The following is a 27,529-nucleotide window of genomic DNA, read 5'->3' on the forward strand; positions in this document are numbered from 1 at the left end:
GCATCGACCTCTAGCTGGCGATCCACCACTTTCGTTAACAACTACAAGGCCGTGAGTTCACGGCATATGTGGACCACAAACCCCTCACTTTCGCCATGTCCAAGGTGGCCGAGCCGTGGTCCGCCCGCCAGCAACGCCAACTGTCATTCATCTCGGAGTACACTACGGACATCCGACACATCGCCGGCAAATCCAATGTGGTCGCGGAGTTGCTTCTCCAGGGCTTCCGTCGGCACTGTGCATCTGGGTCTTGACTACTCCCATATGAGCGCGGATCAGGCCTCGGTTCACGGCGTACAGACTTGGGTCGACTCGTGCGTGGCCTGTCAGCGTGCTAAGGTGCATCGCCACGCAAAAGCCCCCGTGGAGGGCTTTGCTGTCCCCGAGAGGAGGTTCGACCACGTCAACGTCGACTTGGTGGGTCATGCTCGGCCTCAGGTGCGTCCCCAAGGAAGGACTGATGCCCTCGTCCTTTGGGGATGGCCCTCCCCCATTGGTCCGACTCCCTGCACCTGCCGGGGTGTCCTCAATCCTGTCAGGGCCCTGGCCCCTTGACTCAATACTGTCCTCCGATCTTATGCTATATTGTCCTGTTTTTCCCTCAGGGTGCACCACAAAACACAAATTTATTGTGACATTGTATTATGTTTTGTTTAATTTATTGCTTGTATAGCTACCTCCATCCAGCTATCCATTTTATTAGCCGCTTATCCTCACAAGGGTCACAGGGAATGCTGGAGCCCATCCCAGATGCCAACAGGCAAGAGGTGGGGTACACCCTGAACTGGTTGCCAGCCAATTGCAGTGCACAGTATAGCCACTTGTCTTTTATTATTTTTCTCTCTGTCCTCTCCTTTTTTCTGTCATCTCCCTTCAAAACTTCATTCTGTCCAACTGATTTTTTTTTCAATAAACGTATTGGAATTTCAGTTTGTAAAAAATAGAATATGGTACCATTTCAAATCACCAAAGCTGAAGTTATCTTCTCAAAGTTCTATTTGCCACCATACTAAAACCAATAAATGCAACATTTTAAATGAGATTTTGTAACGGACACAGACAGTACTAAAATACAACATTTTGAGGTCACAATCTAGTTTTGGTGTGAGACTTGTATTTTTTTTTTTTTTTTACTTAGCCAACAGATTTATCTCCCATGTGGACAATTAACCACATGGGGTCGATAAAGCATGGGATTACATTTTAAAATTCTATTTAATCAAATGAACACGAATCTTATTGAAAAGAACATCTTTGGGAATGTAGTCTAAATGAATGAAGGTACAATCTGAAATACCACTACGAGATGGACATCGCATGTTAAATAGGGCTGCATTGGCACATTAATTCAGCCTTACGCAGACACATACTGATTCTCTTCAAGTACAAGCCCCCTCAAGATGTCAGTGTCTGGATTAGTTCTCATTTTACATGAATAGCGGACGCCAACAAAATCTACAAATTTTGGATTAGTAGGGCTGCTTTAAAATCATTTGAACTCAGACATGCAATCAGGAAGCTCTTTCTTGATTATTTCACAAACTGTCAGACGACTGACAGTGGGAACCTGGTGCAGGTAACTGGATGTAAAAATGGTGGGCAAGACGATGACAACATGTAAGAACCAGTATATGATCAATAATAATAATAATAATAAGACAATGCACTGGAGAGTAACATGCAAACGGTGTTGCGACAGTTACTTTGAAAAAGTAATTTAGTTACCATACTTTAGTCTTTAAAGAAACAAAGTGAGTCAGGGTTAGTTAGATGTTGGCTTTGGAGGAAACACACAGAATTCCACTTAATGTTTTACAAGCATGATTGCGGGAATCAATACTCGTTTTGTTTTCATCCTTGTCGGTAGTTTTTCCTGATTCCATCCATCAACACACACACACACACACACACAACCTTGCTCCCACCATCATAATTTTTTATGTGAAGAGCAAGGAAACTTTATTGTTCCCGGTGAAGAGATTAGGCAGCTGTTAAACTAACAAAACTGTGGGTCATTGACTGTGTGTATTCTGATTACTTCTCTGGAAAAAGTAATGCTTGTTACTCAAAATGGCAGCCATTTTAGGGTAACACATTGCTGTCATCGGTGGACATAAATACTGGCAACCAGTTCAGTGTGTACCCCACCTCCTGTCCAACGATAGCTGGCATATGCTCCAGCACTCCTGTGACCCTTGTGAGGCTAAGTGGCTCAGAAATTGTTTTGGATTCTGGGCAGATGCCAGCTTGGTGTAAAACCACACAAGCCTGAGGACAACATACAAACTCCACAAATTCCACAGCTGAAATTCAAACTCTAAAACCCAGAATGCCATATAAATAATTTTTTTATATTATATTTTTTGATAAACGCAGCAATTAGACTGAGATTAGGCTTTCATGTCCTTTGAAGCATCACTTAACTGTTGCTTAGCAGCCAACCACAAGGGAAGTTGTGACCGATCATGACCAGCGATCTAAAAGCATTAGCATTGGTATTACCCATCCATCCATTTTCTGAGCCACTTAACCTCACAAGGGTCACAGGAGTGCTGGAGCCTATCCCAGTTATCTTTGGGCAGCATGCAGGGTACACCCTGAACTGGTTGCCAGCCAACCGCAGAGCACATGGAAACAGACAACAGTCGCACTCACAATCACACCTTGGGGCAATTTAGAGTCTCCAATGAATGTATGCTTTTGGGATGTGGGAGGAAACTGGCGTGTCTGGAGAAAACCCTCACCGGTACGGGGAGAACATGTAAACTCCGCACAGGCAAGGCCAGGTTTTGAACCACAGTCCTCAGAACTGAGGATAACACTTTAAGAAGCCACACAACCATGCTGCCCGTGATCTTTATTACGAAACCCCAAAACATGTGGAAAGTTGGCAACCTTATGCAGCTGGAGATTCTGCCCTTCAGTGTGTTCAGCGGCACTTAAATGTGAACCGCATATTTTCAGGATTCATGTTTACAATTTTGAAATTGTTTTGTTATCCACTCCTAGTTTTGCATCCATCAACAACCACTCACTTCTGATAAAAGCAATACTTCACTTTTATCTTGGCTAACTTTTTACAACACTACGAAGCAAGCACAATAAAGCTTAAACTTGAGAGGAGAAAGTTATTGGAGAGGATAGTTTAATTCAACTGTTTAGATAGAAAGAAGGTACATGAATTCAGTATAGCGTGTACTTACAGGTCAGCCATAAAGAAAAATATCCACAGCAACGTTGTGTCTCTTCCAAAATCAAATACAACCAAAGAAAAATGGAGGTGGGGGGGAGACAAACCTTTGAGATCTCAGTTGTGCATGGGGTGGGTGGGGCTCAAAAGTAAGCACATACAAGCCCATCTGGGATTAGCTCACTGATGCCAATCACACAAAACAGAATTTGAATGGGGAAACCAAAACAAAGATTTAAAAGAAAAAAATAAGCCTCACACTCAATGTCATCAAAAAGCTGTTAGTTCAAGCAACAATTTCAAGGTTTTAACACAGTTGTTGGAGGATTAAAAAAGGTGACCATTTTAAATAGAATAGAATACAAAACAAGCCATATTAGGGAGGAAATCTCCCCAGGCTGAGAGAAAAGTACTGACACCTCAATTTGGACCCCTTCTTAGGTTGTGGGGTTGGCCTCAATGACAGTCAATGATGCCCATCAGCTGTGTAGAGAACAGGCATACTTCACTGACTGTTGGGCCCACTGGATTTTATAAGGCTTCATCAATAAGTCTCAAAAGCTCACAGTTGGACTGACACAGGGGGCCTATGCGTGTGGCTTATACGCGTCTTTCAGTCCATGTCTCGATTATATGGCCAAATAAAAGGTTGGATTGCTGATAAAGCTCAGGTTGGGGGGGGGGGGGGGGGTGAGAGAAGAATCACTTGAGAGACATCAGTGACTATATAGTGCTAACTTTGGTTTGTTACAAGTGGGCCAGGTCACATTCAAATCTCGTAATACGCCCTGCTGGTGACAACCAAATATTGCTCAAGTTGATATAAGGCAGTTGGGAATTTGCATAGTTGATAATTCTGGGATGGATTACCAAAGATTGAAAAAGACCAGAGAACCCCAGCATGATGGAAATACAACTTATATGAGAATAGTCAGTGGAATTAAGTCATACATGTGAAAAATACAAAACAAAATGCCTGTGTCTAATTGATCCGTTACTATTTTCCATACAAGACAGTATACAGTAGTCTTATGGAACTGAGATGAGGCAGACGTACATATACACCAATGGAAAGATTTCAATTTTCAAAAAAAATATCTTAAAAGCTCTTTTTGATAAAAAGCCAAGCTTGATCTCTCTATATAAACAAAATGACAAAGGATCTAGATACTATCCATAGCTTTGAACTCGCTCAGAGCCTGAACAGGGTTGACATGCTTCTTGTGAGAAGATCTCTTGACCCGGTTTGTTTGGCCATCATCCTGCTTCTCTCTCTTCACCAGAGGCTTCTTCTCAGGTGCCTTCATCCTCCAGGAAATGGCGGGCATATTGAGGGCCTCCATACCCTTGTTCTTCTGGTACTTTGTGGAGGCGACATACGATGCCTTCACGGTGGACACCACGGTGTTCATCAGATTTTTGGCGGCCTGAATGAGAGACATGGCGCTGTCCAACTGTTAAGGTGAGAAAGAGAGTGAGAGGTGTAAAAATAGTTAGCCTTGGTGATATGAAGAAAACGGCATTGTGTGGAGCCTAGAGTTAAAAACCTCAGGATTTTACAAACGTATGCAAGGAATTAAAGAATGGAGAAAAAGGTCAGTAATTTAATCTCAATTGAAAACCCTCCGAGACATTGGTGACACTTATGATAAGTATTGAAAGCCCAATCAATCTCCTTCCAAGCTCTGCTGAAAAGGGAAAAATCAGGTTCACTGGTAACTGGCTAATGTGTTAACAACCCTGCAACCATTGCACATCTTCAATAATAGAAATAGCACAGGATATAATATGTGGGAAGCATTTGCTTTCTCTACCATACAAAGGAAATTAACTTTTGGTTAACACTAACCAATTGCACTTAAAAACACACACACACACACACGCGCACACACACGCACGCACACACGCGCACACACACGCACACACGCGCACACACACGCACACACACACACACACGCGCACACACACACACACACACACACACACACACACACACACCACACACCACACACACACACACACACACACCACACACACACACACACCACACACCACACCCATATAATTGCAGAAGGTAAATTATAAAAAAAAAAAAAAAGTAACTGCATGACAAGGTGCCCAGGTAACAAAATGTAGGAACTGTGGAACTTCAAAGGTCAAAAAGTGGAAAAAATTAAGGTTAACCATATTGTCTAGAAAATTACACTATAACCACACTGGCCATTATATATATATGTATGTATTATACAATTACATTTGAATTACAAGCATATACTGTCAACCTATTGTAAACTTCACAACATTGAAACTTCTGTACATGAGAGAAAGTGACCAACTTTTTTCCCCACTTGTTACTGAAAACATAAGAGTTAAAATGGTGAAAGCTTGAGTCTTTGATTAATTGCTAGTCCTCAATTTTAACATGGACATTTGAATTCAGCAGCCATCAATGGGAGTGAATGAGTTAACTGAACACATTGTTTAAAGGCTATTTCCAGAATACTACCTGATGTATTCTATGCATTGTAAATCTGTTGATTTCATGTAACAGGAGCTTAGGCTACCAAGTGACACTTTATTAACCAGCTGTTTTGTTTACATGCGCCACAACACTATTGCATACGATAAGTGGCGTTTGAAAATCTTTCACTGAATGATATGAATCTTTTTGAGACTTCCTCTTTCCTAGGATTCAGTCAGTTACCATAGAGACTCCCACACTCAACTAGAGACTTCCACACTCAACTTCTCCATCTCAGGAGTTGTCAAAACATTTCACCAACAGTTAGGCTTATTTCATATGTCATTTAACATCCTTTTTAACTGCTCTGCAACTCTTCAGTTACTTTGGTGGCTGGGTACATTGAAGAGTAAATTATAAATGCCTCCCTGGTGCCCATGATTAAAATGGTGAACTTACCCCTGAAACAACCAGCTCTCCTCCCAAATTCTGAACCTCAGCCTTGACTTTGCTGCAGATGTTGAGCTGGTGGCAGTACAAGGCAATACGCTGCAAGTAGGCGAGAAGGTCCTGCTTACAGGTTGAGTCGGGGCACTGCAAGACAAATTCTTATGTTAAAAAAATTTGCTACATTCAAATGTATGTATACAATCAAAATGGACTGTTTATTATGGAAGTCCAGAGCTGATCACGTGATAGAAAATCAGGCTTGGGCAGGATTCTCAGGTGATCCAGACCGGGTGGAAAAAGATCTGTTTCATTAATTTTTTGGCATTTTAAATGAAAACAGTAAGATTCATTTTGTATTACAGTTAAGTACATAACGCCTGGATTTTGTGACCCCGTTGAATGGATCAATCATTAAAAACAGTCACTAGACTGACCGCCGACCATCAGTGCAATCTGAAAGACACTGCACTTCCAAAAATTTAGATAGTACATTTCTTATACAAGCTAATGAAATATGCTTTACATACCAATGATAAAAAAAAAAGCTGAATTTTACCAGAGACTTAATATTCTCACTTGTCAGCAAAGAGCTGCAAAAGCATACCACAATCCTTACAAATTGGGATGAGAGAAAGTGTGAACATGTTACCAAGTTATTTGTAAAGCTTTAGAGGTCCAGCTAACTACTGTGAGATCCATTATCTACAAATGGAAAACATAAGTGTTGAACGTGTCCAGAAGTGGCTAGCCTACAAAAATGACTCCAATAGCACAGCGACGACTTATCCCCGATGTCACAAAGGAACCCAGGACAACTTCTTAAAAACTTAAGGCCTCGCTTGTCTCAGTTATGTCATAGTTCATGATCCAACAATAAAGGAGACTGGGCTTGGTAAGTAATTTGAGAAATAATCTTGAGTAAAATAGTACTTCAATATTTTTTTTTAGCAATGACTGCCTGAAGTCTAACTCATGGATATCACCGAATGCTAGGTTTCCCAGGCCTTGAATGCAACAGTCTTCAGTTGTTGCATGCTTGTTGGTCTTGCATGCCCATGTCGTCACACTGCCTCCACCATGTTTTACAGAAGATGTGGTAGACTTTGAAACATTAGCTGTTCTAATTCTTCTCCAAACTTTCTTCTTCCCATTGTTCTGGTACCAGTTGATCTCAGGCTCATTTAATTGTTCCAGAACGGGGCTGCTTCAAGTGTTTTTTTTTTTTTTTTTTTGGGGGGAGGGGGGGTCAATACTGGCCCATTTCTTTTTAAAGGGGGATTAATGTTTTGCACCTTGTGGTGAATCCTTTGTATTTACTCATGAAGTTTTCTTTTTAATGGTAGACTTAGATACTGATACACCCACTTCCTGGAGAGTGTTGTTCACTTTGTAGATTTTATGAAGGGGTTTATATTCACCATGGAAAGGATTGTGCGATCATCTACCATTCTTGTCTTCTGTGGACGCTCAAGCCTTTTTGAGTTCCCAAGCTCACCAGGGCACTCACTTTTTCAGAATGTACAAAACTGTTGATTTGTCCACTCCGCACATCTATCCTCGCTCTCTGATGGATTTCTTCTTTTTTTTTTGCCCGCCTCAGGATGGTCTGTCACCTCCACAGAGAGCGCCTTTGACCGCACGTTGTGTTCACAGTAACAGCTTTCAAATGTAAAGGCCACAGCTAGAATCAACTCAGACCCTTTATTAACTGTTTAACTGATGACAGGTTAACGAGGGGATAGCCCATGAAGCCTTGTTATTGTCATTTTCTCCAGCCTCCTGAGTCAATTGTCCAATTACATCTAGGCCCTGGAAAAATGGGTGAAGAACTGTGATTCCTAAATCGTCTCTAATTTGGATGTAGATATTCTCAAATTACATTTTAGAATCTGCACTTTATACAATATATATATTTTTTATATAAATTTATCCTGTATCCTAAAATAAAACTTGTGACTGTCCACAATTCTTGGCATACCTTTAAATGATAACATGAAGGGGGATTACAAAATGCAAGTATAAATGAAGATTTCCCACCAAATGTATTTGTTCTGTAGTTAAAATCATGCTGAATTATTTACATTTCAGAATTTAACTTTTTTTACATTTAAAATGAGAAGTTTTACACTACTTTTGCTTTTAGTAAAGCAAACATCCATGCATCCCAGCCTTTCATCCATCGCTGTACTGCTTATGCTCAAGACAGTCCCACATGGTACTGGAGCTAGTGTACATTCTGAATTGCAGGGAACATATAGACAGAACCATTCACACTCTCAGACAAATCCCATACACCCACGGGGAGAACATGCAAGCGCCATACAGGAAGGTTGGAGGCCATATTTGAACCCATGACCTATGAACTGTAAAGTGGACGTGCTAAACTCTCTTCCACCGTGCAATCACAAACAACACCATATTAAATTATATATGTATGAGTTCTCTGATGCTACATTAGAGTATCAACAGTTAAAATACCTTGCATCTCAAAATATTATAAATATTAGAGATTTAGATCTTATAATAGAACTATCCACCACCCAAGTGAAGAAACCTTGCCAAATGTCCAACATTTTTTACTTCTCAGTAACAGAAACACATGGCAATTGCCTGCAGCACTGAAGATCCAAACTTGAAAACTTCTAAACTTAATTAATGAAGTCTGTACCCTAAAACCAAAAATACTCCCAAATGACTGCCACGTTTTTCTTGGGGATTTTCAGTTGAAGTAATTTCAAATCACAATGTTACGTCTGATCCAAAGTGCATATTCCTGTGTATGCCCATATTGGGCCCTCTACAGATGTGCTGTGAAATGATGAATAAAATAGGATTATAATCATTATCTACTCCTGATTAATAGAAATATGGGCCAAGTGGAGGAGGGATATGTAATAGTTGGCATTCCATTAAAGAAAAGTACAAAAGATGAGGAGGAAGAGAGCTGGAGGGGATGATCATCTTACAGATGAGTACTAATACGTAGATGGCAGGAAGAAGAATATGGGAACCAGTAAAAGGTTAAAAACCAGAGAGAACAACAAAAAGATGAAAACAAGCACTTGGAGAAAGCATGAGGATGGAGAATTAGCCAGAGGGGAAACTGTATGTAGGAGTAAATATGAGATATCCAAAACTGGTAAGAAGGGAAACAGGAGGATTCAACTGCACCTTGTAAGAACACTACTGTGTGTGTGTGTGTGTGTGTGTCTATATATATATATATATATATATATATATATATATATATATATAGAGAGAGAGACACACACACACACACACCACACACACACACCACACACACTTTCATGTGTGTGCAAACAAAAACACACACTCGCCAAGACTTGCGATTAGGCTGAATGCAGCAGCCATGCTAATAGGGGCTTGGGGAAGAATTCAGACGGCTGAGACCAGAGCACTGTGAAAGCATCACTTGTGCTCGTACTCGGTTCAGCTGCTGGCTTCACTCTGCAAAGATTCCCTAACTGTGACAAGCACATATAGTAGTTGCACACACAAGTGACAAGATCCCCTAAGATTGTTTGGATAACGCAGATAAAGTGGTTCCCTGTCAAGAATTCACAGGCTGAATTTTAACTACATTTACTTTACAAAATACAATGTATATGAATTTAGGCAGACTTCATTCAAGGTATCTTAATGTATAAACTGTACAACCCTGCCAATGTTCACTGTGTGGGGAGAAAAAAATATTTGATCAGACCAATTTGTAACCCAGTTCCAGTGAAGCTGGGACATTTTGTTGGTTAAAAACGGAATACAATGATTTGCAAATCATGTTCAACCTATATTGAATTTAATACAATACAAAGATGATATTTAATGCTCAAACTGATCAACTTTTTACATTATCATTATGTTACAATTTTATGGCTGCAAAACATTCCAAAAAAGCTGGGACAGGGTCATGTTTAAACATCCCCACGTGTGGCGTCAATTCACTCATATGTCAGTTAACCTATCAGGACCATCCAAAGCCATGACATCATCTGGGCTTCACCATGTTCTTTAAGGACAATTCTTTGTGTATGTCAACTTTTCACCTTGAAGAAAAAAATTACAACAAATTCTCGCATTGTGGCATTTAAAACTAAATTAAAAAATCTAGGTGATCCTGACAGACCTAAAACAGAAAACAGGTTTAATCTGATTTCACTTCAGACTGATGTTGCTACACAGTGTATGTAAACTTCTGTCTTCAACTATATGTAAAAATAAACATGAAATTGTTTCAATTGTGGGTCATAAATACATAATATATGAAAATGTAACTTTTATTGTGGATATAAACTTTTCCACACTATTCTATTTTTCTTTGTTTCGAAAGTGTCTGTGTACCTGACAGGAATGATTTCTGCCCTGTGGAGAAATTTTCACTTAAACATGTATTGACAATACTTAGTCTACTGCATATTATGCCCTGGAAAAGCAGTGGCTAAATGTCCATGATGGTGATCAGGAAGGTTAGGTCCAATCACTGGTAATGCCACACAGTTTTGCTGAATTCTATTATACGTCACAGAGGCAGAGCTGCTGACCTTTAAGGACGCTTCACCCAGAGGACATGCCAATTTTCAGTATTTACTGACACAGCTGCATTTTAATGAGCCATTGCCAATAACCTGTTGAGTTCCAAAGAGAAGTGAACCAAGGGATTTCTGTGGTTCAGTCAGATTTGGTCAAATTTGTGCAAGTACAACTAATGCAAACATTGGCACTAACGTAAGACTACTGTCTATTTAATAAGGCCAATCTTCTTGCACAGAAACTGCTTTGTTCATCTTTATTACACTGGTATAAGGGGGTTGTTTCTTCAAAAACAAATCTAAAAAAGTACAATTAAAAACGTTCAGTGCTAGAAGTACCACTGAAAAGTGGAAGTACTCTAAAAAACTTCTTTTCATTATGCGTTTTAATCTGAATTTCAAAACACACTTGGGACTAACGTCATCTCTGGTGGCAACTGATTTTATTTTTTGCAGCATAATAGCTAAATTCTGCTTCACCATGTTTGCTTTGGACTCTGCACTCCATTATTAGACCTAGACTTGGATATTTGAGGGATCTTTGGTTGCCTGTTCAAGGACTAATGGAATTAATTTAGTAAGCCAATCTATGGGAAACTGTTAAAATTCTCAACCAACAAATACGGTGGGTACTTAGTTGGTCTAAACACCAATTGGCGGAAAGATGACCCCTCAACTGCTGAGCTGAGAATTTATGAGCTCACTGGGTGATTTTGCTTCCCCAATGTAGTAGGTAATTTACAACCCTGTCTGTTAAGTGTCTCAAGACAGAGCCAGGATTAGACTGTCTACAAACATACCCCCATGAATCACTATAAAGCTCCACTGATTGAATGCGAATTGGAAAAGTACACTATGTATGTTAGCATTCATTATTAGGATAAAGCATGATTGCATGTGCACATGAGCATCTTTATATGGCAAGAAGCAAAGACAGACATTTAGAGGTATTTGACAATTTTAAATCACAATTATACACCAATACTTGTTTATCAGCAGACTGATAGCATTTCGAGATGCCCTGCATAGGCGGGTCATAAATTCTTAATAAACTGCAGTGCAAACCCTACAGACGACAGTGACCTAAATCCTACCACTCATCTCTAAACATACATTTCTTTCCACTATTTAGTTAGGCCCAATTGAATGTATTGTTTCTCAAAAAAAAAAAACCTTCACAATCTTACCTGCATGCCTCTGTTCATTCCAAGCACATGTAAAAATGCATCACGACAAAGTCTCGTGAAGGGGATTGAGGGGTGAGAAGCTGTGATATCAATGTGGGACCATCTGGTGATGTTTTATGGGTAAAATCTCATAGGCCCTCTACGCCAGAAGCACGGAGTGCATGTGATTAATATGCCTAGGTTAATGAGCAGGCCCAGCATTGCCTTTGCTCTGCTGTCAGTATGTATGCATCTTAGAGGTAATTCACTTAACTATTACTGCTGGACTATGCATACAAGGCATACCTTTTGTTATCAGCATCGCCTGCAGCATCCCTAGGCTTTTTAGAGAAATGTCCCAAATATACATATGCTTGATGAGTAAATGCAGTCACTTTAGAAAGAACCACCTGGCAATGCTACTAATTAAAAGGGCAAGGCACACTGAATGAAATCTTCTCAGGAGGATGTTCCTCTCTCCACAGAAAAGCACTGTCCATTCTCTCTACTTTCCCATTTCAGATCTCCCTTTCTTACATACTACACACCAATAAGACAGGTGTGTTATGAGTGAGTGTGGCACATGGTTGTAAAAGCTTTAGAAAAACTAGATGGGTCCTGAGCCTGAGGGTTCCGCACCAATTCGTTACATGCAGAGTGTCATGTGACCAAACTCAGAAAACCAGGTTAGCTGTGACAATGAGCATAAATATGAGCTGATAACATGGTTTGAGGTCAGACATGGTCAAATGTTTTCCTTTATGGTTGGTGTCTTCGAACAAAGTTAGACATGCATATCCTTGCCATATACAAATACAGCAGACCTTTGGACAGTCAGAGGTAGGTCCTTTTTTTTTTTTTTTTTACAATAAATATATCTTGAAGAAAAGGGGATAAGATTGCTGAAAGCTGCATGAATGATTTGGGGGATAAATCATGTAGTGTCTCCCTGAGGAGTAGTAATGTGCAGGTATTATAGTGAAATGAAAAATATTAAATACAAGTTGCCCTATGTCAGCGGGCATCATATTGTGGGTAAGGAATATCTTGGAATTGGGAAGTAGAAAGGTGACAAGCCGAGTAAAAGGGAAAAACTGATCCCGAAAGATGTGTTATTATTTGCAAGAGTTCCTTCATGAATAAAACTCATGGTGACTATTTACATCAGCGGGACTCTAAAGTGTGAGCCTTTTCTGAGCTTTGGGAGGCTGGTGTACAGGATAAAATTAAATTGACTAGTGAATGTTTGTACTGTGTTTTTCTGCATCAGTCCCGTATTAGCAAGTCAAATTAAATGTCATTAAGAGTGGAGAGTAACATGCAAACCTTTGGTTTAAATGGTAATAGAAACTTACATTGTCTGCAATAGTACGACCCAACTTGTCCATTCTCGATCCTGCTTCTGCAATTTTCTTGGCAGCACTGATGACATCAGATGTATTCTTCAATGGTCCTTTCCCCCTAGGGAGCGACATTTTAAAATTGTCACATTTTTTTTGCATTGGCAGCCACGTGTTGTAGTAACATTCAATTATGAAAGGATTTGTTTTTAGAAGCTGGTCTACCAGTCAGAGCAAAATCTGGCTAGACACTAATGATGCAGATGCACATTACAAACATACCAGTTCATAGTCAATGTAGTTTTTTATACTAATTCAGGTTTAATCTGTACCTCTAGAAAAACAATCAACATTTGATGAGTTCAGCAATGGATCCCCACATGCTATCAGATGATCGCAATAGTGTTCCCTTGTTATTCATGGGTGTTACGTTCCTTATCCCCGTGAATAACGTAAATCTGCAAATAATGGACGCAGTATTTAAATACCGATGTATGATACGTACCATATTTTTGCAACCATAAGGCACACTTAAGTCTTAAATTTTCTCCAAAATGTACAGTACCTTTTGTGTACATCAAGTTTTATAATCTGTAAATGTTGTGCAACTATTCCAATGAAGTACACTCGAACACACTGATTAGATTGTTAGCATGAATGCTAGTATGTCTTTTGAGTGTATGTAAGATACCATATGATGGCGCTCACAAGGCAGGGAGGAATAATTGCAATTTTGCATTTACAAGCAGAACCTTACATTGCCCCACACACTGCCAGTGTAGGCAAGTCATTACTCAAGATGTTGTTCACACACATTTTGGTGTACACATAAGGCTCCCTGTTTATTTAGGAGGGAATTTAAGACGTCTAAGTGCACCTTATGCTTGTGAAAATACGGTACATTATTGGGGGCGGGCACAAAATCCGCAAATATGCCAGGCCACATACGTCGAACCGAGAATGGGCAAGGGTACACTAGTTATTTCACAGCTTCACTATCATGCAATGACAGAGCTTGAGATTGATTAATTGCTTATCATTTGGTCTTAGTGATTGTTTGCGCCTGTGTGGTGGTGAAGGAAATCAGATGGTGCACAGCCGTCAAACCGCGAAAAGAAAGTCAATGAATCAACTGACTCAACAAAGACCATATTCGAGTGGATGAAATCTGAGGTCATTAAACCCCTACTAAGAACCATATACATTTGTAAAATGTGGAAAAAAAAAAAAAAAACATTTTTTTCTGCTTATGCCCACATATTTAAGGCTGTACCAATTAATTTTGGGAGGATTCAATTTATTTCATGATTAACTGCTGCTGATCTGATTCAAGGACAAATGTACTGGTACATTCAGAACAACATGATCCAAAATGACTCAGTAGTTGGAAACTGATTGGGTTTTAGCCAAAAATTCCTCAAGTGCGAGTGTGGGGAAACAAAAAATCTGCACACTGGACAGTGCAGGTGTAATTTCTTAGAATATTTCTGTTTTTTGTAGAAACCCCAGCCTTATAAGAAGATGGAAACAGTAACTGCTAAGCCCTGGTTTTCCCTTAAGTCTTATCACATTTTTCCTCTAAAAATTAATCAAAAGGTATTTAAATATGCTTGAGGAATTGTAGCATAAGTGGTCAGGTATCTCAAAAAGAACCCCCTCTGACACAATGACAGTGTACAGAGATTTTCATGTGAGTTGAAGCCACTGAACAATGAGGGACAAGACACCTGCAGGGGCCACGATGTTTGTTAGCCATATGACTGAGCCCTACCCAGCAACCCAAAACTCTACATCAGGTGGCCCCGAAATATACTGCATGTCTTCAAGGCAAAAATGGCTTATTCATAAGGGCCTACAGACAGCCATGAGCAATGCAGGAAGTCAACAAGAATCACTTTCACTCTACAGATTTGTCATGAGAGGTCGGGATCAATTACCTCACACAGCATTAACCTTGGCAAGGCATTGTGCCAGCTCAAGGTTGAAGAGGTAATAATTTGGGCGGAGGTGGAATTAGCTAGCTACTGACCTTCTGTGTGCCCCTATACCATACAGGCATGATGGAATCTTATGATTCCACACACGCGTGCACACACGCACACACACAAACATGCAGATAGTGTTCCCTTGCTATAATGCTGCTCGCTTTACGCAACGTTGCTATGGCACAGATTTTTTTTCTTTTGGGTGTAATTCTATAGTGTAGCGGGCTTTTTTTCTTTATACAGGGTATCAATAGGGATTGTATTCTGTATCCTAATTCGTTAAGGGAAAACCCACATTGTGTTCTGCGTCCAGATTGGCTGAGGGACTGCAGACCAGCCAAACCATCTCCTCCATGCCATGTGTCTGATACAGCGAGGGTCACGAAGCACTGGTCTACAGACTGGTACAGGGCCATGAGGCATTTGTTACCGGGCTACAGAGAAACAATCACCAATTTCTATATTTTTTGTTCTATTGCGATTTGAATTTCAGTGTCTTTTACTTTGAAAATTGACCTAATCTTCACCACCGCAAAAGCTGCAATTCTCAATTGACATGAAGAGACTGCACAGACCACTTCCTTTTCTGGGCTCAGCTGACTCGAATGCTTCAGTTTACGGTCACAGCAGGCTGGGTAACTGTGGCACACCTCAGAGAATGAATCATTTCATAAACTAATTCAGTAGATTAGATTAAAAATATTTGTTTTGGGAACTAAACTTTCAAACGAAACAACAATATCCGCAGTCCTACTTAAAATGTGGGTTTATTGGCAAGAGTGAACTGTCAAGTCCGCTCTGATACGGATACAATGATAGGTTTCTGCTCGACACAGGCAGGTTTCAAACAAGGAAACAGTGTTTGAAGTGTGGCCTTAAATACATCCACAGGTGTACTGTCAATCACCTCTTATTTTGTCAGTCAACATATCAGGACCTTCCAACTCCATGACCTCATCTTCTGGGCTTCCCCATGTTCTTTAAAGACATAATACTTTTTGTGAATGCAAACTTTTGATCTTGACGAAATCTCTTATTATTGTTGTGTGTGTATATGTATATATATCAAATAATTTTGGTAATCTGATTGATATGAAACAGGAGAGATTTAGTCTGATTTGACTGCAAGTGTTTTTGCTGTGTATATAAATTTCTGCCTTCAACTGTACACACACAATTTAATGTGCCCCCATCAGTCATATGATATTTTGTTCTCTTATCAGACCTTCTTTTAACAAGCACAACTGAGGGTATGTTTCCATCTGTGTTTGTATGCATGAATTGTCACAAATACATCTTTTCTGAGATATAGACATTGTAGACCCTAACCCTAATTACGAATGTCCGTATTGTTTTTCCACATTCTGTCTACATGAAATTCTGTTTATTTTTATGGTTAGGATATTTACTATTTATTTCCACTCTCCAGCAGAAGTGTCCATCAAACTCGGACGGTACTTGTTTTGTTGAAATAAAATTGGCAGATCAATAGAGTTAGACTTACCTGGTAAAGTCTGTCATCTCCATCATGATCATGCACATCTGCTTGGCCAAAACAATTATGTCATTGCCGCTGTCATCCCACTTGGATACCTCGGCATCCAGTTTGCTCTTCTCCTCCTGGAAGCTGGCAACTTGCTCTGCTATCTTTGCCTTCTGTTCCTGTGGCAACTGAGCCATAATAGCCTAAAGCAGGAAATAATAGAGGGATAGGTTAAAAAAAGCTCACTGTTGCTACATTAACAGTTTATAGAATACACTTGTGCCGTGCTATCAGAAAACAACAGGTTAGATACATTGCGATTCAGCACGTTGAGATGGTTTACTGCATTTATGGATTAATTATTAGTAGTATATTTTTAAACTATATTAATGGTCAGCTTGAACTTTAGTGTAAGTAAGTATATTCAAGTAAATAAAAACTGATTCAGTGATTAATAACAGTTACAACATTTAGCCTTTACAAGGTAAACAAAAGTATGCCTCAGCCAGGCCAATACACAGATTTATTTAGCCGTTTGATACCATGCCAAAATGTGTTTATCACAATTTACCATCCACCTCACCAGGGTGGACAATTGAAGGACAGCTTCAGAACAGGAAATGAGATCTAGGTACGCAAGAGAAATCATATCTATGAATAAAATGGAGGTAAGTGAGAGAAGCTACTGCAAAGTAGAAAATGATGGCAAGAGCATTTAAGTAAACAATTATGAACAATTTTAAAAGTTTTGGATGAATTAATTGAAAATTTTTTAAAAAAGTTATTTCAGCTGGACTTTAAAAGCAATATTTTTACTGGTATTGGAATGTTTCCATATGTAATGCTTTAAATGGAAAAGAAAAATACAGCCTGCTTGGCCGCAAATTTAAATAATTGCACATCTTTTTGCTATAAAGCATATTGCTCATGGATAGCTTTACCCATTCATGTTTTGAGGGTGGTAGGTGGTGAAATGCTGTTTCCTTGGAGTCAGAGTCTTATGTAACTAATTTTTGCAACAAATTTGTTAAATTACATTTTGTGTAAAAGCAAGCACTGGTTTGGTAAACCAGGGGTTGTGGGTTCATATCCCACTGGGGCCTCCACTCCCTGAGAGGGGTTGCGTCAGTAAGGGCATCCGGCGTAAAAATTGTGCCAAACAAATGTGCGTTCATCTGAGATGACACGCTGTGGCGACCCCGAAAGGGACAAGCCGAAAGAAACTTACATTTTGTGTGCACACTGAAAAATTCACCTTTTCAATCAACAGCAAACATTGACAGTATATTTTGGTATAGTCTGTGATGGAAAATGGTTTAAGCAAGCTTATGTTTAACAAGTTTACTTTGCTTTAATAGAGTTGAAGAGCCTAAGAAAGTGTCCGTCACAAATCATTTCAGTGTCTCTGATGCTCTCAGTGTCATTTTCATCTCCAGTTACCACTGAACTTATTTTCACGTAGCAGTCCAGCCTTTTAGTCCAATGATGGTGCTTTCATACTCCTCCGTGCTTTTAAGATCCATTGGCAGAGCTCAAAAAAGGATGTCCATTGCATGTGGCCAGTTTTTTTTTTTTGAAAGATAATAAATTAAAGATATTTTGCGCTCGTGGAAGTCATGCTTTGTTTTGCTGAGCCCACCGAAAACTCGGTCTTCTACACATGCTCAATGTTGATTACTCTTCTAAGTAGGCAAAAGATAAACTTTTCTTCTACACATTGGAGGAATCTGCACATACCCAAACCTGAGTGCATTGTTGGGAACGGACATGTTTTAATCATTACGTTCAAACAATTTTTTGTTGAACTTTTAAATTTATAGCGAGGAAGAAAAAAAAAAAAAAAAAAAAAAAAAAAAAAACACCATTCGGAGACACCCATTTTTTTTTTTTTTGCCAGATTGCCATCTTTTCCTTTCGGCTTGTCCCGTTAGGGGTCGCCACAGCGTGTCATCTTTTGCCATCTTAGCCTATCTCCTGCATCTTCCTCTCTAACCCCAACTGCCCTCATGTCTTCCATCACCACATCCATAAACCTTCTCTTATGTCTTCCTCTCGCTCTTTTGCCTGGGAGCTCCATCCTCAGCATCCTTCTACCAATATACTCACTCTCTCGCCTCACCACTGTTTTGTAAACTTTGCCCTTCATCCTAGCAGAGACTCTTCTGTCACATAACACACCAGACACCTTTCGCCAGCTGTTCCAACCTGCTTGGACCCGTTTCTTCACTTCCTTACCACACTCACCATTGCTCTGGATTGTTGACCCTAAATATTTGAAGTCGTCCACCCTCGCTATCTCTTCTCCCTGTAGCCTCACTCTTCCCCCTCCACTTTTCTCATTCACGCAAATATATTCTGTTTTACTTCGACTAATCTTCATTCCTCTCCTTCCCAGTGCAAGTCTCCATCTTTCTAATTGTTCCTCTGGATGCTCCCTGCTTTGACTGCATATCACAATATCATCTGCGAACATCATGGTCCAAGGGGATTCCAGTCTAACCTCATCTGTCAGCCTATCCATTACCAATGCAAACAGAAAGGGGCTCAGAGCTGATCCCTGATGCAGTCCCACCTCCACCTTAAATTCCTCTGTCACACCTAAGGCACACCTCACCATTGTTCTGCTGCCATCATACATGTCCTGTACTATTTTGACATACTTCTCTGCCACACCAGACTTACGCATGCAGTACCACAGTTCCTCTCTTGGTACTCTGTCATAGGCTTTCTCTAGATCCACAAAGACACAATGTAGCTCCTTCTGACCTTCTCTGTACTTTTCCACGGGCATCTTCAAGGCAAATAATGCATCTGTGGTACTCTTTCTAGGCATGAAACCATACCGTTGCTCGCAGATACTTCTGTCCTGAGTCTAGCCTCCACTACTCTTTCCCATAACTTCATTGTGTGGCTCATCAACTTTATTCCTCTATAGTTCCCACAGCTCTGAACATCCCCTTTGTTCTTTAAAATGGGAACTAGAACACTTTTCCTCCATTCTTCAGGCATCTTTTCGCCCGCTAGTATTCTGTTGAATAAGTTGGTCAAAAACTCCACAGCCATCTCTCCAAATTGCTTCCATACCTCTACCAGTATGTCATCAGGACCAACTGCCTTTCCATTTTTCATCATTTGTAGTGCCTTTCTGACTTCCCCCTTAGTAATCATTTCCACTGCCTGGTCCTTCACTCTTGCCTCTTCAACTCTTCCTTCTCTCTCTCTCATTTTCTTCATTCATCAACTTCTCAAAGTATTCTTTCCATCTATTTAGCACACTACTGGCACCAGTCAACACATTTCCATCTCTATCCTTAATCACCCTGACCTGCTGCACATCCTTCCCATCTCTACCCTCTGTCTGGCCAACCTGTAGAGATCCTTTTCTCCTTCTTTCGTGTCCAACCTGGTGTACATGTCTTCATATGCCTCTTGTTTAGCCTTTGCCACCTCTACCTTTGCCCTACGTCGCATCTCGACGTACGCCTTTCGCCTCTCCTCAGTCCTCTCAGTATCCCACTTCTTCGCTAATCTCTTTCCTTGTATGACTCCTTGTATTTTGGGGTTCCACCACCAAGTCTCCTTCTCCCCTTTCCTACCAAAAGACACACCAAGTACTCTCCTGCCTAGTCCTGCAAAAGACATATGCCAAATTGCCCAAGGCGACAAAAGACACAGGTTTGACAAATCTCATAATAAAAGCAACAGAGCGGTTTTACCGTGAAATCCAAACTTAAAACCAAACAAAATGAAAAGCTGATAGTCTGAGGTTTCAAATCCCACACTGCTTGAAAGTCCTTTAAAAATGTGTAAAAATGCAACAAGCACACGTGCCAGTGCGTATAATCCCACAAAGGCTGTATTCTATGGCAGGAGGACTGTAAGGAAAGTGGATGCCAGACTTTGGATATTCATTTTCTTATTGCTGTTGTTTAATGTTGCTGTAACTTCGCTCAGTTTGGATCGACATACCATATTATACAAATATAATTAATAATAAATTCTAATTAATAAACAACTTCTGGAAAAAATAATTTTGGAAGTAGAGGTACCATTGTACACTATTATTTGGTACCAGCAAAGGTGTTTGTGTGGTCTGTTAACATAATAAACGGAAACTCCATACTCACCCTTGCACTCTGGCCAGCAATCAGCTGGTCATCTTCTGTCTGCACACTGGTCCTGCTGCGAACATCAAAGTCTTCAGTTTCAAAGTCGGAGTCATCCAATTCCTCTGGAGTCTGTAAGAGAGAAAAAAAGTACAGAAGTCTGTTCAAAGACGCAAAAAATAAGTTACCCCCATACCTTCTAAGACTTTTCCCATTATTAAAAACCATGAATGCACCTTATTTAATAGAACATACATCGGCATGAACAGCACGACACAGACATAGGTCTGCCACTAATAATATTGGATGTGAAAATACAGATGAGATTAATTTGTGCATAAAACCGCCATATGTGGCTTGGGCAATAGATGAAAATGAAGGAATGCTATAGTATGAAAAAAATACTGCAAGCAAAGTATTTCAGAACCCCATCTGGCATTCTTGGAAAAAAGGAAGATTAAACAGTTGTGTACCACTGTTACTACATTAAATTTGATCTGCCAAAAACTTTAATGTTGAAACCGAAGTGATTTGTGTGGGTTTTTTTTTTTCTAAAATTAAATCTTTGAACGTAAGTGTTGGAACACGTGGAACGACTCAATTGAGTAGAGAATTATTGAGGTATGTCTTCAAACTATTTCACCATCTCATTTGGCCAGATTATTTGGACAGGGCCAAAAACAAGTCTAAAGCTACTACTTTCTCACCCTAACCCACTACAAAACTAATGTGCTCAGTCTATGGCTATTCACAAAAATTGTGAGTTACCAAGTACTAAGCTTGTCTTATTGCTTGCACAACTACATTATGCAGTTCGGTATCAGCCTCTTTGCTGAAGTTTTTTGTGTTTTTTGAGCTGGCGTGTCATTTGTGTTGAGTCTCAGAGGGCTCACACGCGGACGGCTGCAATGCGAAGTGGCCTGCGACTAGCAGCGAGGCTACTACTGAGTTCATGAACTGGCGTTTGCTCTAATACTAATACAATCTAATACAGCGTTCTCAATGTGCCGGATGTAGATCCACACAACAAACACTTAAGGTAAAATTAACCATTATGTTTGCACGCCTGTTATCTAACAATCTCCTTTGACCAGGGTAGGCGTCCAATGTCAGTGCCTTGTTCACAGCTATTGTGTGTGGGTCCCACACTTGCTTGAGAAATGGGAAAGGTAACTTTATGAACCATAATGACCAAACATTATACTGGTAGCTTTCTACAGATTCTAGAACAGCAAACAAGAGAATCTATTTGATTGACAGCTGAAGGGCTGTCACAGGTGCCTTGGGGGTCAAATCTTGTGATTTCAGCTTTATTTTACATAGATGATTTTTATTTATGTATTAAAATTCATCATTTTCAAAAACACTTCTGTGGTATTTTTTGGGCCTCTTTGGTGGAGCTATGATATAAAATGATCATCTAAATATAAAACTGACCATATGGTTTTGTTTATACACATTCAAATACAGTATAACTTAATTATATATGCATCTGGCAAGACCAATTACCAAATTGATGAAAACAAAAAGGTGGTCAAAGAAAAGATTGCATTGTTTTGCCTACCTAGAGGTTCAATGCCCACCATCTCTAATTGATTTGGAGAAGTTTCATCTAAAAATAAGTGAAGTCCTCTTTTTGTGGAATGCAGTGATATTCTTGTTGCGCAAGAAGTATTGATATGGATTCAGGTAGAGAGCTGAACTGACTCATAGCCATTTCTTTCAAGTCAGACAAAGGTGTTCAGCGGGGCGCAGATATTACTTGCCGTGGCCTGAGCAACAGATGAATGTGGGAGGGCCACAAATGGGAGCTCATCGTTGGCAGCAAAAAGACCCCCCCAACCCATTTTTTAGCAGCATCAATACCAGTCTATGCTTAAAAAGATTTTGTCAGGGTTGCAATATTTTGCTGTAGGTAATAAAACATGGAATTTGTGTCATCTTAAATTAGTTACACGAGAAGTGGAAAGCCTGTAAAAGCTGATCATTTGGGTCAATATTGGGTTGACTACAAGGCCTCCTCTAACATTGTCTTTTTTGCGCAACAGTTATGTTGGAAACCCCTCAATGTCGTCTTTTAAAACTAAAAAAATATTTTTAAATTAAATGTTTATTGTAAAAGCCTATTTTTAATCATATTTTCCTTTACACACACACACACACACACACACAACACACACACACACACACCACACACACACACACACACACACACACACACACACCTATTCCTAGTTTAAATGGAAGAAAATGGAGAGACATTTATATATTCATTTTTCAAATACATTTTTGGGCCTCCTACAGGTTTTTAATCTTTGGTTTCATTCCCGAATACTATACTGTACTTGCCCCCACTCTACAAACATTTGAAGAGTATTTAAATGAGACCAATATGTGAAAATGTTAATGCCTGTCTCGGAAAAGTTCATAAAGTCTGTGGTTAAGGGTTTTAATCTTTAAGACGGAAAAAAAAAAATTGTACATGAAAAAACATCCTGTAAACTTAATATAATGAATGAAAAATCTGAAAAAAAAAGGAATCAACTACTACTGCCCGATAAAAATAAAGTGGTGTTAATTCTGATATTTGCATTAGTGTTTTCAAAAAGTACTGATAAGAATACCGTAAAGCGTATTGATTAGCTGTATCGCTAAGTGGTATAGTTAAAATCTTAACCAGACCCTTTCTACCCTTCTAAGATGGTAATATGCTTTTTACTTGATACAAGTTCAGAGGCCCCTTGTTTCAGCATTATGGCAGCAACAGAGGTTCTAAATTAAATGCAAAGGTTTAAATGAATGAACATGTTCACATTCACAAGATACAAAATAAATTGGATGAGGGAAGCAATATTTGCAACCTACCCTAATCATGAGGACAGCCTTGCGAATGTCTCTAATGCCATCATATACAAGACGGGAAGCATCAATGAACTCATTTTCATCAACTGGTTGTGAGGGGTTAGCGCTCAAGGCCTCCACTGCAGACTCAATTTGCTCTGTGAACCGTGGCATCACTGAGGGCGGGTGAGATGAAATATCGGGGAGGACAAGGAAAATTTCTTTAAAGAACTACACTGAGCTTATGCCAGTGAAAACACATACAATTAAATACTCATTACACACAAAAGCCAAGAAAAGTCACTAATACATTTTAGCAGAGCTAGAATAGGTGTCCATCTTCAGGTTAATTTTTCATTTTGAATTTTGGAACTCTAGCTCTTCTGATTCACATAAAATACAAAAAGGCATCTCAGTAAAGCAAAAAAAAAAAAATTCAGATGCTTTTAAGTTGTTTTTTTTTTGGTCCATTGACTTATCCTACCAGAGGATGCCACAAAGTATTTTGTCAATTTGCATTTGTTTGGATGTTTGAACTTAGGGCTGGACGATATTGTTTGATCATCATTACAATGGACAAGTGCAAAATACTCACATTTGTAATATATCGTTTATCAACTGCAATATTAAAAGGTGATCAACAAAGGCACCCATTTAGACATGCTAATGAGATTAGCAGCCATGTTACATGTGTTGGATGCTTGTTACATCTTTACATGACAACTATTAAAGAGAACACAGGAAAATCTACACATGCTGTATTTCCCATTTTACTCATGAGATTGAAACTAGGGAAGCATGCAGCAGCTGCGTAAGTATGTGAGGTCTGTTCAGGGACACTGCGTAAATGTGAGTGAATATGTTCTATTCTGTTTGGAGGGGGGCAGGGGTCTGAAATTAACTAGCTCATTCATTTTTTGTTGAAGTGAACTTTTAACTTGTTTGCATAGAAAACAAACATTCCAACACTGATCCTGTATTATTTCACATTGCAACATGTTTTGCATCTTTAAAAAAAATATATAGATACATGTATTTGTATTTTTTTTACCGGTATGGTGCAACACTTTGAATTGCAATGTGGACAAATAATTGATAATTCGATTGTTGCAATCATGCAACCACTGCTGCTTTAACAATCACCCTGGTAATTTAAAGATTCATCTGTCATGATTACGATGCTATAACTCACTAATTCGCCATTGGTTAAAAACATTCTGACAGAGTAATCAATTTCATCGTCATAAATGAGTTGCACCTGTGTCAGTCAGGAGCTTTGTGGCCTCCAACACCTTTTCTGTGTAGATTCCAGGTTCATAATTGTCCATTTCAGAAGTGACCACATGAACTACTCGGGCAGCACGACCTCGAATTGCCCCGGCAGTGCGATCCAAACCATCCACATCTTTCTCTTGCAGAGCAATAACACATTTATTCACATCCTCCAGGATGTGGTTCTCTGGGGGACGACACAAAAGTTGTACTTAGCAGAAGCCCCTATATAATACATTGTGATTTCCATTATATAATTTGGCATTGGGTGTTCTCGCAAGTACCACTTACCGGAAACACAAAGGAAATCGTCGATGGATGTTATATCATCAACAGCATCAGTGAGGACTCGGACCTGCTTCTCCCATTGTTCCTTGAACAAATCCATATTGTCTTGTGCCACCTTACTGTTAGGCTTTGCCGCTAAGGCCAAAGCTGCATTAATCACCTGTAAGAAACACGGCTTCATTCGACTGATTGCACCAACTGGACGGTTAATAAAACCTTAATCTACAACTCCAGTATTTAAACTGCACTCTGAATATGGCTTCTTGAGTGTAGTACTAGAGTGCCTATAACTACCACAGAAAGTGTGTTTTCAGGATACTTGGCAATTAAACTCAATTATAATTACGATACTAATAGGTCTGTGGACATTTTTTTTCTATAATTTGATAAATGTAGGTTGTAGAGTAAACGCTCAAGTATTTAGTCTCAAAATGTGCAAAGAAAGTATTTTGCAGGATTCTATAATCAAAATCCTATCATGTGTACAGATTTTCTCTGACAGTCAACTCAATATTTTATTTCCTTACATTGTTGAAACATTTAATTCTCATTTTACAACTAGAGGGGAAAAAACTTTAATGGAAGTAAGAGTGAATAGCAGAAGTACCTGAGGGCAAAGAGTTTCTAATTGAGATGCTGCCATCCGGACCAGCTTCACTCCCTCTTCGTTGTTTGAGATGGAGCAGGCCAAATTGGCCACCTAAATATAAGAATACGTTAGAACCACAATATACAAGAAAATAAGTGACACAGTTCTGATTTTGGTTACAGATTTGCAAACAAAGGAATTGTCCATCACTAAAAACTTTCACATCTTCCCAAGAAACAGTATGCTTCTCCTAAAAAATGTAAGTCACAGACTGTTTGGATATGCTGGCAACAATGCAGGAAAAAAAAAAAACATCTGGGTTGAGACACACTATGCCAAAGTTGGATTATCCAGACAATATGCTTAAATGTAATACACAACACCTCGTGAATTTACTACAGCAGAAGAAAAAGTGTTGATATAAATTTGGATTTTGTGTTTGTAATTTGAAATAATCCCCAGTAAATTTGACTCACCTACTAAAAGCCACACTTCTGACAAAGGTAGTGGGATTTGTTTAGACTGCATCTAAACATGAATGTGGGTCAGTCATAGTGTCATAACCAGTTTTTAAAAAAAAAATGTGTCCAAACTAATGGAGCATTTGCCTTTAGGGTACAAACTCTTGTGCTCATCATATGGGCAGAATAGGGCAGCACTGATTCTGGTTTGTTAAAGGCAATTTTTTAGGAGCACAGATTTTAGCATTGTGATGTAAAGCAATGTCAATCTATACATTCTCTACACACATGCAAAAATGATGTTACCAAATAGAGTGAAAATATTTTTTTGAAAATTAACCAATTGAAAGATTCCGTTTGAAAGACTAATGAAAGACCCGGACCAAAATGATGGCAGCCTTATAAAAGACTAAAAATAAAAATGAGTATTAAAGTAAGGTGTGTTCTCTAATTAGCGTCAACGATTTCTAGGCCTGGTTGCATTGTACGATCTGGGATATTTCTGTCTGCCGTCTTAATCACAGACACTTTTTGATTTTTACGAATTTACCAAAAAAAAAAAAAAAACAAAAAAAAAAAAAAAAACACCTACAGTGAACAAAGTCCACACATATCCATGAGGACCCATAAGATGCCTGACAGGTGTCTGATGTGAACTAAATCCTCCACTAGATGTCCAACAATACATAATCATAATAGAGGAGCCACATCATATCAAAGCGCCGGTTATGTTGTAACACTGAGTTACAACCTTGGGGGTGACAGCAGTTACGTATAATTGCATTGGCCTCACAGTTCTGAGGACCGGGATTCAAATCATGGCCCTGTGGATTTTGCATGTTCTCCTCATGCCTGCGTGAGTTCTCATTGGGCACTCCAGTTTCCTCCCATATGCCAAAAACATGCAATAATTGGAGACTAAGTTGCCCGGAAGCAACGCAAGCCTCACTGCTTTGACAAATTTATTTCTTAAATACATTGTTTTATCTAAACTCAAATATACACTAATTTCTACCAAAAAATAAAAAAACAAAAATCAGCACTTCATTGTCGCAGTCTTATAGGAATAATGTGTAGAAAAAAGGAAATAGGGCTACGCATTTGAAAAGTTTTGACACTGGAGGCACTGCTCATTTTTAAATCTTGATTCGTCTCTCCCCCCCCCAACTACTACAAGCTACACAAGGTATTTTACTCTTCAAGTAGGCATCACACAAATGAGCCTATAAGCCTCTCAATGTACTAAGGTCTGACACTAAGGTGTTTCTTGGCAGTTTAAAGGTTTCTTCCCTGATGTGGTGCCCCATTCTGTCCAATTCTCTTTGTTTGGCAAAAACTTAAACTGTGCTG

At 39.4% G+C, this 27,529-nt stretch overlaps 1 protein-coding gene across 3 annotated transcripts in view; it reads right to left on the bottom strand.

The window, feature by feature from the left end:
- Nucleotides 1-3,128: 3,128 nt before the first annotated feature.
- Nucleotides 3,129-27,529, bottom strand: part of ctnna1 (catenin (cadherin-associated protein), alpha 1) — a 63,635-nt gene continuing 39,234 nt past the window's right edge. For all 3 annotated transcript variants that reach the window (XM_061834530.1, XM_061834531.1, XM_061834532.1), the window contains exons 10-18: nt 25,737-25,829; nt 25,133-25,289; nt 24,828-25,028; nt 23,594-23,745; nt 20,750-20,860; nt 16,644-16,825; nt 13,170-13,275; nt 6,111-6,245; nt 3,129-4,644 (exon numbers count right to left, since the gene is read on the bottom strand). In XM_061834530.1, coding sequence (XP_061690514.1) covers nt 4,354-4,644; nt 6,111-6,245; nt 13,170-13,275; nt 16,644-16,825; nt 20,750-20,860; nt 23,594-23,745; nt 24,828-25,028; nt 25,133-25,289; nt 25,737-25,829 — 1,428 coding nt within the window. In that variant the 3' untranslated portion in view covers nt 3,129-4,353. The remainder of the gene's footprint in view (nt 4,645-6,110; nt 6,246-13,169; nt 13,276-16,643; nt 16,826-20,749; nt 20,861-23,593; nt 23,746-24,827; nt 25,029-25,132; nt 25,290-25,736; nt 25,830-27,529) is intronic.

Source organism: Syngnathoides biaculeatus, chromosome 11 (genome assembly GCF_019802595.1).
Source record: "Syngnathoides biaculeatus isolate LvHL_M chromosome 11, ASM1980259v1, whole genome shotgun sequence".
Classification (NCBI taxonomy): domain Eukaryota; kingdom Metazoa; phylum Chordata; class Actinopteri; order Syngnathiformes; family Syngnathidae; genus Syngnathoides; species Syngnathoides biaculeatus.